This window comes from Mastigoproctus giganteus, chromosome 11 (genome assembly GCF_048544385.1).
Source record: "Mastigoproctus giganteus isolate SK-2022 chromosome 11, ASM4854438v1, whole genome shotgun sequence".
Classification (NCBI taxonomy): domain Eukaryota; kingdom Metazoa; phylum Arthropoda; class Arachnida; order Uropygi; family Thelyphonidae; genus Mastigoproctus; species Mastigoproctus giganteus.
The window spans coordinates 73,662,642-73,676,827 of NC_143585.1; the positions used below are offsets into that span (position 1 = coordinate 73,662,642).

General features: G+C 38.8%; 1 protein-coding gene across 1 annotated transcript in view; it reads left to right on the forward strand.

Annotated features, from left to right (window-relative positions):
* The first annotated feature begins 3,551 nt into the window (after nucleotides 1-3,551).
* LOC150078126 (tyrosine-protein phosphatase non-receptor type 12-like) overlaps nucleotides 3,552-14,186 on the forward strand; it is a 115,608-nt gene continuing 104,973 nt past the window's right edge. Inside the window, exon 1 of the mRNA XM_090384472.1 lies at nucleotides 3,552-3,754. Coding sequence (XP_090240598.1) covers nucleotides 3,650-3,754 — 105 coding nt within the window. The 5' untranslated portion in view covers nucleotides 3,552-3,649. The remainder of the gene's footprint in view (nucleotides 3,755-14,186) is intronic.

Consider the following 14,186-nt stretch of genomic DNA (forward strand, 5'->3'; position numbering starts at 1 on the left):
GCCACCTGAGCAGGATCCTCAACTGTTGAACCATCAATATCCAGTGGACCAATCTGATTCATCCCTTTCCTTCTCGAGTTCAAGTATGTAAAGAACTCCTTTCTGTTTTTCTTTGCATCCTTTGCCAAGGATTTTTCGTAGTCTGCCTTTGCCTGCCTAATCTCCTTTGTGACTTGGTTACAGACCAACTTATATCTATCATAGGCTTCCATGTCACCCATTAATTTGTATGTATCCCATGCATTTTTCTTCTCTGCCACATGTCTCATTAGTCCATCTGACAACCATTTAGGCCTAAACCTTGAACAATATTTCTTAGTTGGTATGTAAAGCCTGGTAGCCACCAAGATTAGTTCCTTGAATGCTTCCCATTTTGAGTTTGCTGTTGGTAACATCATCAGTTGGTCCCACTGTATAGAATTTAAATACTGTCTCAGACCATCATAGTCGCCTTTACGAAAACAAAAACCCTTCCCTTTACCTCTGATGGTAGTTACCTCCTTGAGTAAATCCCACTTCAACACACTGTGATCACTGCCACCTAGTGGTTCATTTATCTGCAGGTTCTTAATGCATGAAGAATCACTACTGATAATCAGATCAAGAGTATTGCTCCCTCTTGTTGCCGGTTATGTCTAGTCTGTTGTGCGGTATAGTCTTATCCGTTATTAATGCGCGGTCCCAGTGCAGTTTGTGGCTTCGGGTCTCTAGTACTGCCTTGGGTTCGTACTTGTAGTATGGTACAATTTCTTTGGTCAACTGGTATTTCCTCGTTAGCTTCTGATGTATTATCCTAGCTACCTGGTCTTGTCTGTTAGTGTACTCAGTCTGGATGATCACCTTAACCCGTCTGTGATGTGTTTGATCGAAAATACATCCTTTGCGATGTATTTCCTATAGTTTCTGGTGTTGATTATCTGATCTTGGATGGCCAGCATGAATCCTCCAGTCTCGGTGAAGAGCGTCCCGCCTGAAAGCCATGCATTGGAAGCAATGTTATCGGTATGATTTTGATGGATGTCATGTAGTGTCTGCCATGGAGTGTCTTCTTTGCCCATCTTTCTAACTTTGTTTCTTGTGCCGTCTGCGTGGGTGGGGTTTCCTCGCTTAGGTTGAGTGGGGTATACCACTTATCTATCTTTCTTATGGCCTGGTGGAATGGTGCTGTGTTGTTCTCGAAGTAATCCTTCAGTTTAACTATCGCTGTTTTCTGTTGCTCTATCAGGTCTATTAGGCCACTGCCTTCCTCTTTCCGAGCTATTGTTAGTCTCTCCACTGCTGACATCGGGTGGTGTTGGCGGCTCTTCGTCATCATTGTCCTTGTGTTTCGCATGATATTTTCTAGCTCGGTGTTAATCCAATCTATGACCCCGAAGGTGTATGTTAGTACTGGAGCTGCATAGGTGTTTATGGCTTTAACTGTGTTGCCTCCGTTCAATTTTGCTTTCAGAAAAATTGAACGGAGCCATGCATTGGACTAAAACCGTTCAATTTTGTTGAAAGCAAAATTGAACGAAGGGAACACAGTTATTATTATTGCTGCTCTTATATTATTTCTCCCTGATTGGGGATTCCACCTCGTGACGGGTATTGCTACCAAGTACACAGGGTGGTTGTTGTTATGGCTGATGTTACTGTTGGTCGAGGAAATATCTGACAATTCTACAGGTGTTCAGGACTGCGACTTTCTGGAGTTCCTTGTAGGTGTTCGCTGGGGGTTTGGCACCATGGCTGTGGTTGACACGATGATCGGGATGGTCGTTACTTGTTGCATATGCCACATCTCTTTGATCTCCTGTCTTAACTTCGTGTACTTCCTGATTTTTTTCCCCATGGGTTTTCTGCAGGTTGCCAGTGTTGGGTACCGCTATGTCAATCAGGTATGTAGCTTTTTGCTTCTTGTCCACAACGTTTATGTTCGGTCTGTTGTGTGGGATTGTTCTATGCGTTATTATAGCGCCGTTCCCATACAGCTTGTGGGTTGGGGTCTCTAGTACTGCCTGGCGTTCGTACTTGTAGTACGGTACACTTTCTTCGATCAACTGGTATTTCCTTGCTAGCTTATTATCCTGGCTACCTGCTCGTGTCTATGAGTGTACTCAGTCTGGGTGATCACCTTGCATCCCGCGATGATGTGTTGGATCGTTTTTGAGGCCAGATAGCATCGTTGACATTTGTCATCTAACTCTCCTAGCTACTTGGCGATGTATTTTCTCTAGTTCCTGGTGTTGATTACCTGGTCTTGGGTGGTGAGCGTAAATCCTTCAGTCTCGGGGAAGAGCCTGACCCTGATGGAGATCATTGTGGTGTCTGCCCTGGAGTGCCTTCTCTGCCCATCTTTCTAGCTTCGTTTGTACCTCCTGGTTGAGGGGTACTCCTCGCTTAGGTTGAGTGGGGTATACCGTTTGTCTATCTTCGTTATGGCCTGTTGGTATGCTGATGTGTGTTTATTAGTATTAGCCATATGGTGCAATGAAGCCTGAGGCTTATGCTGACCGGTCAAAAAAAAAAAAAAATTCCAGAGTTATCCTGAGAGGGAGAGAGAGAGAGAGAGAGAGAGAGAGAGAGAGAGAGAGAGAGAGAGAGAGAGAGAGAGAGAGAGAGATGATGATGATGATATCCCACTCAGGACCCTGGGTGTGCCAAGCCCATGCTAACAAAATGTGAGCTCCTGGTTATGCGCTATTTTTTATGCTGGCAACTCACCTACCCATGTATTATGAATGTAAATTGCGTGTGTTATCCGGCTCGTGTTCCTGTTTTGCCATTGTTTATCAGTCTTGACCGATGGTGGTACTATTTTTCCGTCCTCAAATAGGAAGTTCTCTAAAAGAAAGCCCGCACACAACTTGCGGTCAAAAAATGACATTTCTGTGGTTGTACAATGATCAACATGCAGGCCAAATGAAGGAATTCTTTAAATGCCCCGTTTTCATTTTTTAGAATAATTCCCTTCAACTTTATCTGCTCATAGTTTGGTCGTTACGGCGTCTCGGTAGCCAGGTGGGAAGGAGCAGCAGAAAGGTCAGGGAATGAAAGCAGAAAGGTCAGAAAAGGTCAGGTGCGGAAAGGTCAGGGAATGACCACCGCATATCCCAGAGCAATATGGCCTTAGTTGCTAATGCTCCTAAAAATCCAAATAACAAAGAATAACAAACTTGGTCGTTATTTAAAAGTACTGTATATTTTGAAAACTCGCTCCTCATACAGATCGGTAACAAAAAACAGAGAAAAAAATCCAGGTAGCTCATTTTTATATCAACGAATACGATATTACAGAAACGAGTATTGACGCGATTTGGAATTTCAGAACGTTATTGCTCTAGTTAATTATATCACTGGTACTTTAAAAAACAAAAAAAAAAGTTAAACAAGGGTCTCATTCTTTGATCAAGAGGTGGCGATTTAAAAAAAAAATGAAGTCAGTGTGCAGAGGAGGTTGGGAGGTTCCGGTTGAAATCGAGTTTACATGGTTTGCTCGTTGCCTAAGGAGATTAAAAAAAAAAAAAAAGTAAAATGCTGTGAATGAGTAATGGTAAGGTATTACGAAACCGTGACCTTCATTTCCAAGTAAAGCAGTTCTTTGGAAGTGACGGTTCCTTAAAGGATAATTTATTTCGAATTGATGTCGCTAAAATGACGTGACAACATGAAGACACCATTAAAGACCATCTTACGAAACTTTTTAAATCGTGTAGAGATTTTCGATAGTAGGGGAAATTCAGGGGAAGACCCCTACGAAATCGAATTCCAGGTAAGCATTGACAAAAGCAATAGTTCTCAAACGAATCCAATGAAAGTGCATCGTAGAATGTTCTCCATCTCATTCAATTCTTGTTGCAAATATTCTCTCGAACTTGTATGGCATTATCTCCTGCCCCCTTGTAATTAGACTGACAACTGTTTATTTTGCTGTTATATATATATATATATATATATTTTTTTTTTTTTTTAATTTTTTTTGTTATGTCATATCACTTAAATATATTGCATTAAGAAAGCAACAAATAAAACAAACGTTAAAACTAATTTAAGTAATGAGTATTATCAGTAATAGCAGTACATTGAATGTAAAATTGCAGGCCCATGCCAAAAAATATTAATTACTTGAAATATTATGAAGGGGGGGAGTACCAAAACGAAAACACTGCAATGTGGGCTTGCCAGTGGTGAAACTACCATACTATCAAGTCTTCCTCTGCTGGGAGGGAGAGCAAAGGCTAATGGGGTTCAGAGAGTTTTGGAATGGTTGAAGTGCATGGTGGGATCAGGATTTGTAGTTTCACCACTGCTTCCTGCACCTCAAGAATAGCAAAATGTTTATTATAACTTGGACAGTTATACTTATCCACCACAGCTGTATTTGATTTAGAAAAAAAATATATATATATTTGTTAGTAATATTAAAGCAATTTCAGGTGTCAAAATTCATCTCATTAAGGTATGTTATATTATTTCAATAGGAATTGAACAGAGTTGTTACAAAATTCTTTCATTAAAGAATGTTTTCATAAAACATTCTGTTACCACAGTGTAGAAAGTGTAAGCCAATAATTTTACTTTTTTCAAAAATGAAAATTCCCAATCCATTTAAATCTCTTAAAGCATTTAATAACACTGCTTTAGATTTCACTTTTCAGTAAGGCTACAGGCTACTTTTTTTTTTTTTTTTGACCCATTTCATACAAAAATATGATTGTATTCTCACATAAAAATAAAATTTTATTCACAAGAAAAACCTAAAATGGTTCCTACATTCAACATTTACTATGAGTTATATATACTTATTTTCACAAAACTGAACAAAGCTATTTTTCAGTGAATTAAATGAATTAAAATACAGTGCAAGCAAAAGTTTTAGTGTGAAACATTTGCTTGTATTTACTATTAATGCTGTGCATGGATTTTTTTTTTTATTACTATATGATGGCCACCCCAGGGACTCATATCTTTTGAGTATGGGCTTGGCACACCCAGGGTTCTGAGCTGGATATCATCATTCTTCTCTTTCTTGGTGATTCCTTTCTACTTCTGACTCTCTCTCTCTCTCTCTCTCTCTCTCTCAGGGTAACTCGGGGAATTTTTTTTGTTTTGTCTGGTGCAGCATAATTGTCAGGCTTCCTTGCACCATATTGTTGCACGACTGTTGATGATCCTACTCAGATAGCAAACAAATTGAATGAGTATTTTGCATCTACATTCACACATAAGGAATTATTAAGGTTTGAAAATGGCAGAAGGTTATCAAATTGTAGCAGGATACTTAATGATTTTGTAATAACTGAAAGCAAAGTGGAGAAGAAATTGTTGAAGTTAAACATAAGAAAAGCACCTGGGGTGGATGGGATCTATCCAGTTATATTAAAGGAGGTGGCAAAGCAACTATGCAAACCCTTAGCCATAATTATGAGAGCATCCTTGGACTCAGGGGAGGTTCCCACGGACTGGAGATGTGCAAATGTATCCCCAATTCACAAAGGGGGATTGAAGGGTGACACGAGTAATTACAGACCAGTTAGTTTAACTTCTGTTCCGGGTAAAATAATGGAGTCACTGGTTAAAGATGCATTGCAGGATCATCTAGACAAGACTGCAGCAATAATTCAGGCACAGCATGGGTTTGTTAAGGGAAAGTCTTGTCTGACAAATTTGATAGGATATTATGATGTGGTTACAAAGGAACTGGAAGCAAAAAACACTGTTGTGCATGGAAGACTATTGTACAAATTGGAGCAGAATGGTATTAAGGGTAAGTTGCTACAGTGGATAAAAGGATGGTTAAGTGGGAGAAGACAGAGGATGGTAATCAATGGGTGCTGCTCTTCGTGGACTAATGTTATTAGTGGTGTCCCACAGGGTTCGGTGCTAGGTCCACTGTTGTTTTGTATATTTATCAATGATGTTGATGAAGGTATATCAGGCTTGATGTCGAAGTTTGCAGATGATACAAAGGTTGGCAGGGTTGTTAATGACAGTAATGGCAGTGTGCTACTGCAACAGGATCTAGATAATTTGGGCAGATGGGCTAAGAAGTGGCAACTGAAGTTTAACCTTGACAAATGCAAAGTACTGCATATGGGTAGAAGTAACCCCAGAGAAACGTACCAACTGTGTGGTACTACACTTAAGGTGGTAGAAAATGAAAAAGACCTGGGAGTAATTGTGCAGGTAGATATGAAGTTTTCTGAGCAATGCAGACAGGCTGCCAGGCAGGTCATGGTGTTTTGTCAATGATATATAGGAATTTTGCTAGCAGGGAGAAGGAGGTGATTGTCCCTCTGTATAAGGCAATGGGCAGGCCACGCCTTGAGTATTGCGTACAGGTCTGGAGGCCTCATTTTAGGAAGGATGTAGATTTACTTGAGCGTGTACAGAGAAGGGCAACAAGATTGGTGAGGGGAATGAAGGGATCCTCTTACCAAGAGAGGCTTAAGTTCTGCAAATTGCAGTGGCTGGAGACTAGGCGCCTGCGCGGTGATCTGATTGAGGTATATAAGGCCTTGAATGGGTTGAGCACGCTGAATTCTGATGGGATCCTTCCACTTGTTCAGATTACGAACCTAAGGGGGCATAAATTCAAATTAAGAAAGGACAGATGTAGAATAAATGTGCGGAAATTTGCCTTTAGCCAGCGGGTGGTTAATTGCTGGAACAAACTTCCATCTTTCGTTGTGGAAGTTGATAGGTTGAATAAATTTAAGGAGGAACTGGACAGGCATTTGGAGGGAATGGCGTGATTTTTTTTTTTTTTTGGCTGATGCTGCATAAGCTCATACACTTGCTTTCTTGCATCACATGCCACTACTACTACTACTATATGGCTAATAATAATAATGATTAAAGCCCTATGATTCCCCAGGGTTTTGCCCCTCCTTAAGAAAATCCTGGTGCTACCACTGCCTAGAGATAGTAAATCTAATCTGATCGACATAGTAAATCTAATTATATATTTATATATAAAAACAGATTGCTCTGTTATATATTTTTATTATTAATCCTAATCGTAGTTATCACTTATTAAAGCTGTTTCAGTGTTTGCCAAGAAGTATCTTAATTCATAATTATTTCAAAATCATAAATATACAGTAATTCTAGGTGTCCCTCCCTGCATTTGTTTATGTTTAAATCTGCTACTGCTTCTACAAGAATGAATTAATATGTATGATAGAGGCAACTGCCTCACAGTGCCACTTTCCAAAGGTGTTGATTGTGTTTGTTTGTAAATAATACAGGGTTGTTAAAATTAAAGTATCCCTATGTAGAGGGTCCTGGAGAGAGTTCTAAGGCTTATACTGAAGAGAAATTTGGACAACAGGTATAATAAAGAATGTGCTAGGCATTTATTGGAAAAAAAAATTAGCTACAAAATTTATACTAGTTCCTCACTAGTATAACTGAAAAATATTTGAACTCTACTTCACATACCTCTTCTTTTTGATGTCATTTATAGGTCCATCAAAATGTTTGTTTTACACCTGTTTCAAAATCTAGCTAATGAATACATCGGAGATGTCTTACCCTTGGGACAATTTGTTGTGTGCACATAGTTACTGTAATAAAATAGTTCATTGGTGTATATCATTACTAGTGATTTAAGTTTCATTTGTCAAATTTATTTTAATTTCATATGTCAATGTTGCCATCCACTTTTTTTTTCAATTGTAGTATTGAAATTTTCTAGATATACTTTTCTATTTAAACAAAAATTAATATCAATTAGCTATTTCTACTAATCAAATAATACTAACAAATAACCCTAACAGAAATATTTAAAATTCTATTTTATAGAATAGAATTTTAAATATTTCCTTCACAGATTAATCTCATAGAATTTAATAGAAACCTTTCCATCACAGGTTAATTTCATAGAAAATCACTATTAGGGCTATTTGATATTTAAGTCACTCATTATTAAGCCACTAGCACATACATTTGGGTCATTCTGATCTCCCAAAACACACAAATGAAAGCTTTCAGTTCTTTCCCATTCTATACCATTCTGTCCATTCAGCACTAACTCAAAATATCTTTTAAGGAAAGTGTTTTTCTTATTTTAACAATTAAAAATTTGGGAAATTTTTATGGAACAAGGCCAAATTGGCTCCTATAGATCTATGAATCCTCCTGAATCTGCAGGTTAATTATAAAATTAATTATGTAGTCCAATAATGTGGAGCTGTGTACATAAGAGTGCAAGGAAATGAGATAAACAGTAACTGTAGTCAAGGCCACACCTAAACATACAAACAATACAGAAACCTTATATACAGGGTTGTTAAAATTAAAGTATCCCTATGTAGAGGGCTCTGGAGCGAGTTCTAAGGCTCGTACTGAAGAGAAATTTGGACAACAGGTATAATAAAGAATGCGCTAGGCATTTATTGGAAAAAAAAAAATTAGCTACAAAATTTGTCACTGCATGGCACTGTGTCACTGTATGGTGCGTGACTATCTTAGTTACGATTATGCAAATAACTTACATTACTTGCATAATTGTAAGTTATTGCCACAGCACCACTACTCAGCTCTACTGTACTGTATAAAAGCAAAGCAGTCTCTTCAAAATCATACAGTAGATGTTTGCCTGCACTACAGCAGCAATGCCAACAACGTTAGAGGAAAATGCACTATTAGTGAAGCTGTACTATAAGAACAGCAACAATGCAGCTGTGGTTATCAGAGAATTTCAGCGTCAGAAGTGCATAAAATAGGCTTCTGACACCGAAAAGTGACAGTGTGGTGTGGATTTACGGCCACATTCATGATTGGGCCATATTTTTTTGAACAGGTAACACCGACTGGACCTCACACCTGTTCCGTCACTGGACAGGAATATTATGAAATATCGGCAAATTTTGCAATACCAGAGCTGCAACAATGTGGGTGCCTTATATACGGGATACCATATTCATGCAAGATGGTGCACCACCCCACATCCACCGTTGTGTCCAAAGATTGCTAAGGCAATGCTTTACAGATGAATGGGTCATCGGCCGCTGTTTCCAGACATCTTGGCCACCCTGATCACTGGACTTCACCCTATGCAACTTCTGGTTGCGTGGTTTTTTGAAGAACCAGGTGTATGCAGAAGGATGTCAAACTCTGGCAGATCTGAAGGATAGCATTAGACTTCATGTGCTGGCTATTCCAGTTGACATGTTACGTTCTGCTGTAGAAAATGCTAGAAAATTCTTCGAATGGAAACTGTTGTTGCCCAAAATGGAGAACACATTGAACAATTGTAGCACTGTTCAAGTGATTTGTATTGCCACAGTGCCATATAGTGACAAATTTTGTAACTAATTTTTTTCCCCCCTATAAATGGTGAGCGCATTCTTTATTGTACCTGTTGTCCAAATTTCTCTTCAGTACGAGCCTTAGAACTCACTCCAGAGCCCTCTACATAGGGATACTTTAATTTTAACAACCCTGTATATAAGGTTTCTGTATTGTTTGTATGTTTAGGTGTGGCCTTGACTACAGTTACTGTTTATCTCATTTCCCTGCACTCTTATGTACACAGCTCCACATTATTGGACTACATAATTAATTTTATAATTAACCTGCAGATTCAGGAGGATTCATAGATCTACAGGAGCCAATTTGGCCTTGTTCCATAAAAATTTCCCAAATTTTTAATTGTGAAAATAAGAAAAAACAACACACATCTGGTGAGTATGGGCTTGGCAAACCCAGGGTCCTGAGCTGGATATCATCATTCTTCTCTTTCTTGGTGGTTCCTTTCTACTTCTCTCTCTCTCTCTCTCTCTCTCAGGGTAACTCGGGAATTTTTTTTTTTTTTTTTTTGGCTGGTGCAGCATAAGCCTCAGGCTTCCTTGTACCATATGGCTAATAATAATAATAATAATAATAATATTTTGAGTTAGTGCTGAATGGACAGAATGGTATAGAATGGGAAAGAACTGAAAGCTTTCATTTGTGTGTTTTGGGAGATCAGAATGACCCAAATGTATGTGCTAGTGGCTTAATAATGAGTGACTTAAATATCAAATAGCCCTAATAGTGATTTTCTATGAAATTAACCCGTGATGGAAAGGTTTCTATGAAAAAAAGGTTTCTATTAAATTCTATGAGATTAATCTGTGAAGGAAATATTTAAAATTCTATTCTATAGAATAGAATTTTAAATATTTCTGTTAGGGTTATTTGTTAGTATTATTTGATTAGTAGAAATAGCTAATTGATATTAATTTTTGTTTAAATAGAAAAGTATATCTGGAAAATTTCAATACTACAATTGAAAAAAAAAAGTGGATGGCAACTTTTTTTTGATAAAATTTTGTTTTATCAAAAACCCCATCCACCCCAGGTACTTTTCTTACGTTTAACTTCAACAATTTCTCTTCCACTTTGCTCTCAGTTATTACAAAATCATTATGTATCTTGCTACAATTTGATAACCTTCTGCCATTTTCAAACCTTAATAATTCCTCACGTGTGAATGTAGATGCAAAATACTCATTCAGTTTGTTTGCTATTTGAGTAGGTTCATCAACAGTCGAACCATCGATGTCAAGTGGACCAATCAGATTCATCCTCTTCCTTTTAGAGTTTATATAAGTAAAGAAATCCTTGCTGTTTTTCTTAGCATCGTTTGCCAAGGATTTCTCGTAATCTGTCTTCGCCTGCCGAACCTCCTTTGTCACCTGATTACAGATTAACTTATATCTGCCATAGGCTTCTGAGTCGCTTGATAATTTATATGCATCCCATGCATTTTTCTTCTCTGTTACGAGTCTCATTAGTTCATTTGAACTTGTGATCTCTACAAAACTATGAATGCTCTAGTTTCCCACTAGTATAACTGAAAAATATTTGAACTGTACTTCACATACCTCTTCTTTTTGATGTCATTTATAGGTCCATCAAAATGTTTGCTTTACACCTGTTTCAAAATCTAGCTAATGAATACATCGGAGATGTCTTACTCTTGGGACAATTTGTTGTGTGCACATAGTTACTGTAATAAAATTGTTCATTGGTGTATATCATTACTAGTGATTTAAGTTTCATTTCTCAAATTTATTTTAATTTCATATGTCAATGTTTGCTAAAACATTGACATATCAATGTTTTTTGATAAAATTTTGACAACAATGTTTGATAAAAGTTGCGGCCAATAGCTTTGACAAGAAACCAGAATGCACAGCTACCATTTGGACAAGAAAAAAGTTTTGTACTCTTAGCCTGTTCGAAACCTAGTTTGGACTGATTAATAACTGCTTTACAATTGTGAGCTTTGGTGTAGGTAGAAAATGAAACTGAATATTTGGAAACAAGCCAATTAAGATATACACTTCTCTTGAACAGCCTTAGCACATTTATTGGAAACCAAAGTTTAGATAAAGGATGAGATTTTAAGGTGGAGTTTAGAATAAAGTATTCCTTCCCTACAAGAATAATTTTACTGACATGATCTGAACAAACGTTGACATTAGAAGTTTTGAAACAATAATCCGATCAAAGAAAAGAAGAAAAGAATTCTTGCAGATCATCCCATTTTGCATTCTTGTAATGCCAAATAATACAAAGTAGGGAATAGCCATGAGAGAAAGGCTCCATTAGAGAAGACAACATCACCAAGTTGTGATCTGAGGTGTCTAGAGGACCACTCACTTCACCCGTGTACTTAGAAGGGTTGTTTGTGAAAAAAAGATCAAGTGTGTTGGCTGTGTGGTTATGATTGTCTGGTATTCTGGTAGGTAAATGAACAGTCCGTGCGAGGTCATTAGTAATTGCAAAAGCCTCAGCATCTAGACCAGTTGGGTCCGTGTGACTGGAAAATGGAAGACAGCTGGAGTTGTGAACATAAAATCGCCAATGAAAATGACCTCACTGTTAGGAAAGTTGGACTTCAGAAAGTTCAAAGAGAGGAGTCGAAGAGTTCTAAGTGATTAGTTGAGTTGGGAGAACAACCAAGGCAACAAATGAATTTGACAGAATGTGGTAGAGCGATTTTAAGCCAAGGAAGATTGAAAAGAGCAGATTGCAAATTACTAAGTCTCTGACAGGAAATATCAGAATGTACATATGCAGAAGTGTACCACCTTTGAAGCAAATGGAATCTACAGCGAATAATTCAGACAACTGAGTTGACCAGTGGTTGAATCAACTGATAATTGGGATTCTATCAGAAAGAGTACATTGGGTTTTGGCAGACTATATGTGGAAATGGACTTGAGATCATGTGTATTTATGAAATGGACAAGGAAGCATTTGGGAAGTTTAGATCTTTTCACAGATAAGGTTGCTCTATTAGTTTGACAATTCATGGTGTATTCAGTAGTAAGAAAAAGTGTTGGGGGGAGGGATATGCTGTATGAAATAATATTTTTGAATATGGCATACACATGGTAAGAATATACCCAACTCCTTGGCATAACGTGGTCTCAACAATGACCCCCCCCCCCCCCGCATACACACTACTTGGACTCCCTCCAGTTGCTATCTGGCAGAGTAAAGGCAGCGAGACTATACACTAGCTGATCCGGAAACTTCCTAGAGAGTTACTAATAGGTTCGGTCCAGTGTACTAGCTAGTGGCTGGCCTGCGAACACTGTTTTAGAGCTGTACCCTCGAAATGTAAGGAAGATTGGATCTCGCCATGATGTCCATCATAACCTCAAAAGACATCAATCATACTGCATGGTGGAAGAGATGGGGAGGGTTTACCTTGGCTTTTCTCTGGAGACGAAACTTTGGTTCCACCACTTCAAGCCTCCAATAAGCAAAGTGGTGGTATTATACTGGTTGACAGAAGCCATCTACCACCTAATATTACCTGGTAACACAGAGGGGTGGCATTCCTCTGTGTGGTGTGGATGCCATGCCTTGACCCTTGCTTACATTGGTTTGCACCTGGGTGGTCACCCACAGTGTGCTAGGTGCCATATTTCAGGACTTGCAATTGGAGATATACCCAGGGTTACTATCTGTCTCACCGTCTTGAAGGCGCAAGCAGAAGATTTGGCTGTTACAGACTGTCCGGACTTTGCCAAAATTAGATCCAATTGACTTAAATGTCACCCGAATATCAGTTTGATTAGCATTAGCTGAGGCGCATGATGAAAGAAAGCAAGCTTATATAGCATCAGCCAAAAAAAAAAGAAGAAACCCTCCCATTTCACTCGTCCGGTCAGTCCGAATATTTGTCTAGTTCAGCCTTAAATTTATTTAAACTATTAACTTCCACAACAACAGATGGAAGCCTCTCCAGCAATCAGCTACCTGCTGGCTAAAGGCAAACTTCCACACATCTATTCTACAACTAAGGAGTGTGAGGAAATCAGGCTCCAACTGAGCATTGTTATGGGCTTGAGAGCTTGAAGGATAGGGTGGATGCTCTCAAAGAATTTAAATTGAGGGGCCATCCTATCAGCAGCCCACATCAAGGTTAGAGCTTGCACTTGAACATCACGCAACACAGCGGCAACCTCCAAGGCAGAATGCGCTGGTCCCAAAGGAACTAGTTGTTGTTGGTGACTGTATTGTCAGGGAAATGGGGAACGTATTGTGCAAAAAGGATAGGTGGAACAGGACCAGGGTATGTCTGCAGAGACGGAGGTTGATGATGATGTAGAGCAGATATCATCTTTTAAGGGCACTAAAGGTGATATTGTTGTACATGTTGGCACTAATGATATTTTCGCAGATAAGGTTGCTCTATTAGTTTGACAATTCATTCACCAGCAGAATTAATTAATAAGTACAGATCAATGTTGAAAAAAAGCCGAGAGTTAATGTTGGGATTTGAAAGTGTCCGAAATTCTGCCCAGACACGATAGGAGGTAGTATATGATGAGAGTCTTCTCGATCAATTCGGCCCAGGAGCGATTGTGTAAGGCTCCAGGGGTAGACCTTTTCTCAGCCTGGTCTGTGCTTGTTAACAGGAGAGACTGCTTCTACAGGGATGGAATACACTTAAATAGAAAGGGTGCAAGAATATTTGCTGATGCTGTTGAGGCAGTGTTAGGTGGGTCGGAAAACTGCTAGCTTGGGGGGGGATACCCGGGCTAATAGATTAACAGTAGCGGCTGGCAGAGGTGAAAGCGATTCTTGCACTGCTATTGGAATGAGTAGCAGCGTGGAAAACAAGGTGCAGGGGATTCCAGAAAAATGCTGAGAGTCATTGTGGAACAAGTAAATACATCGGCTGTGTTAGGGCA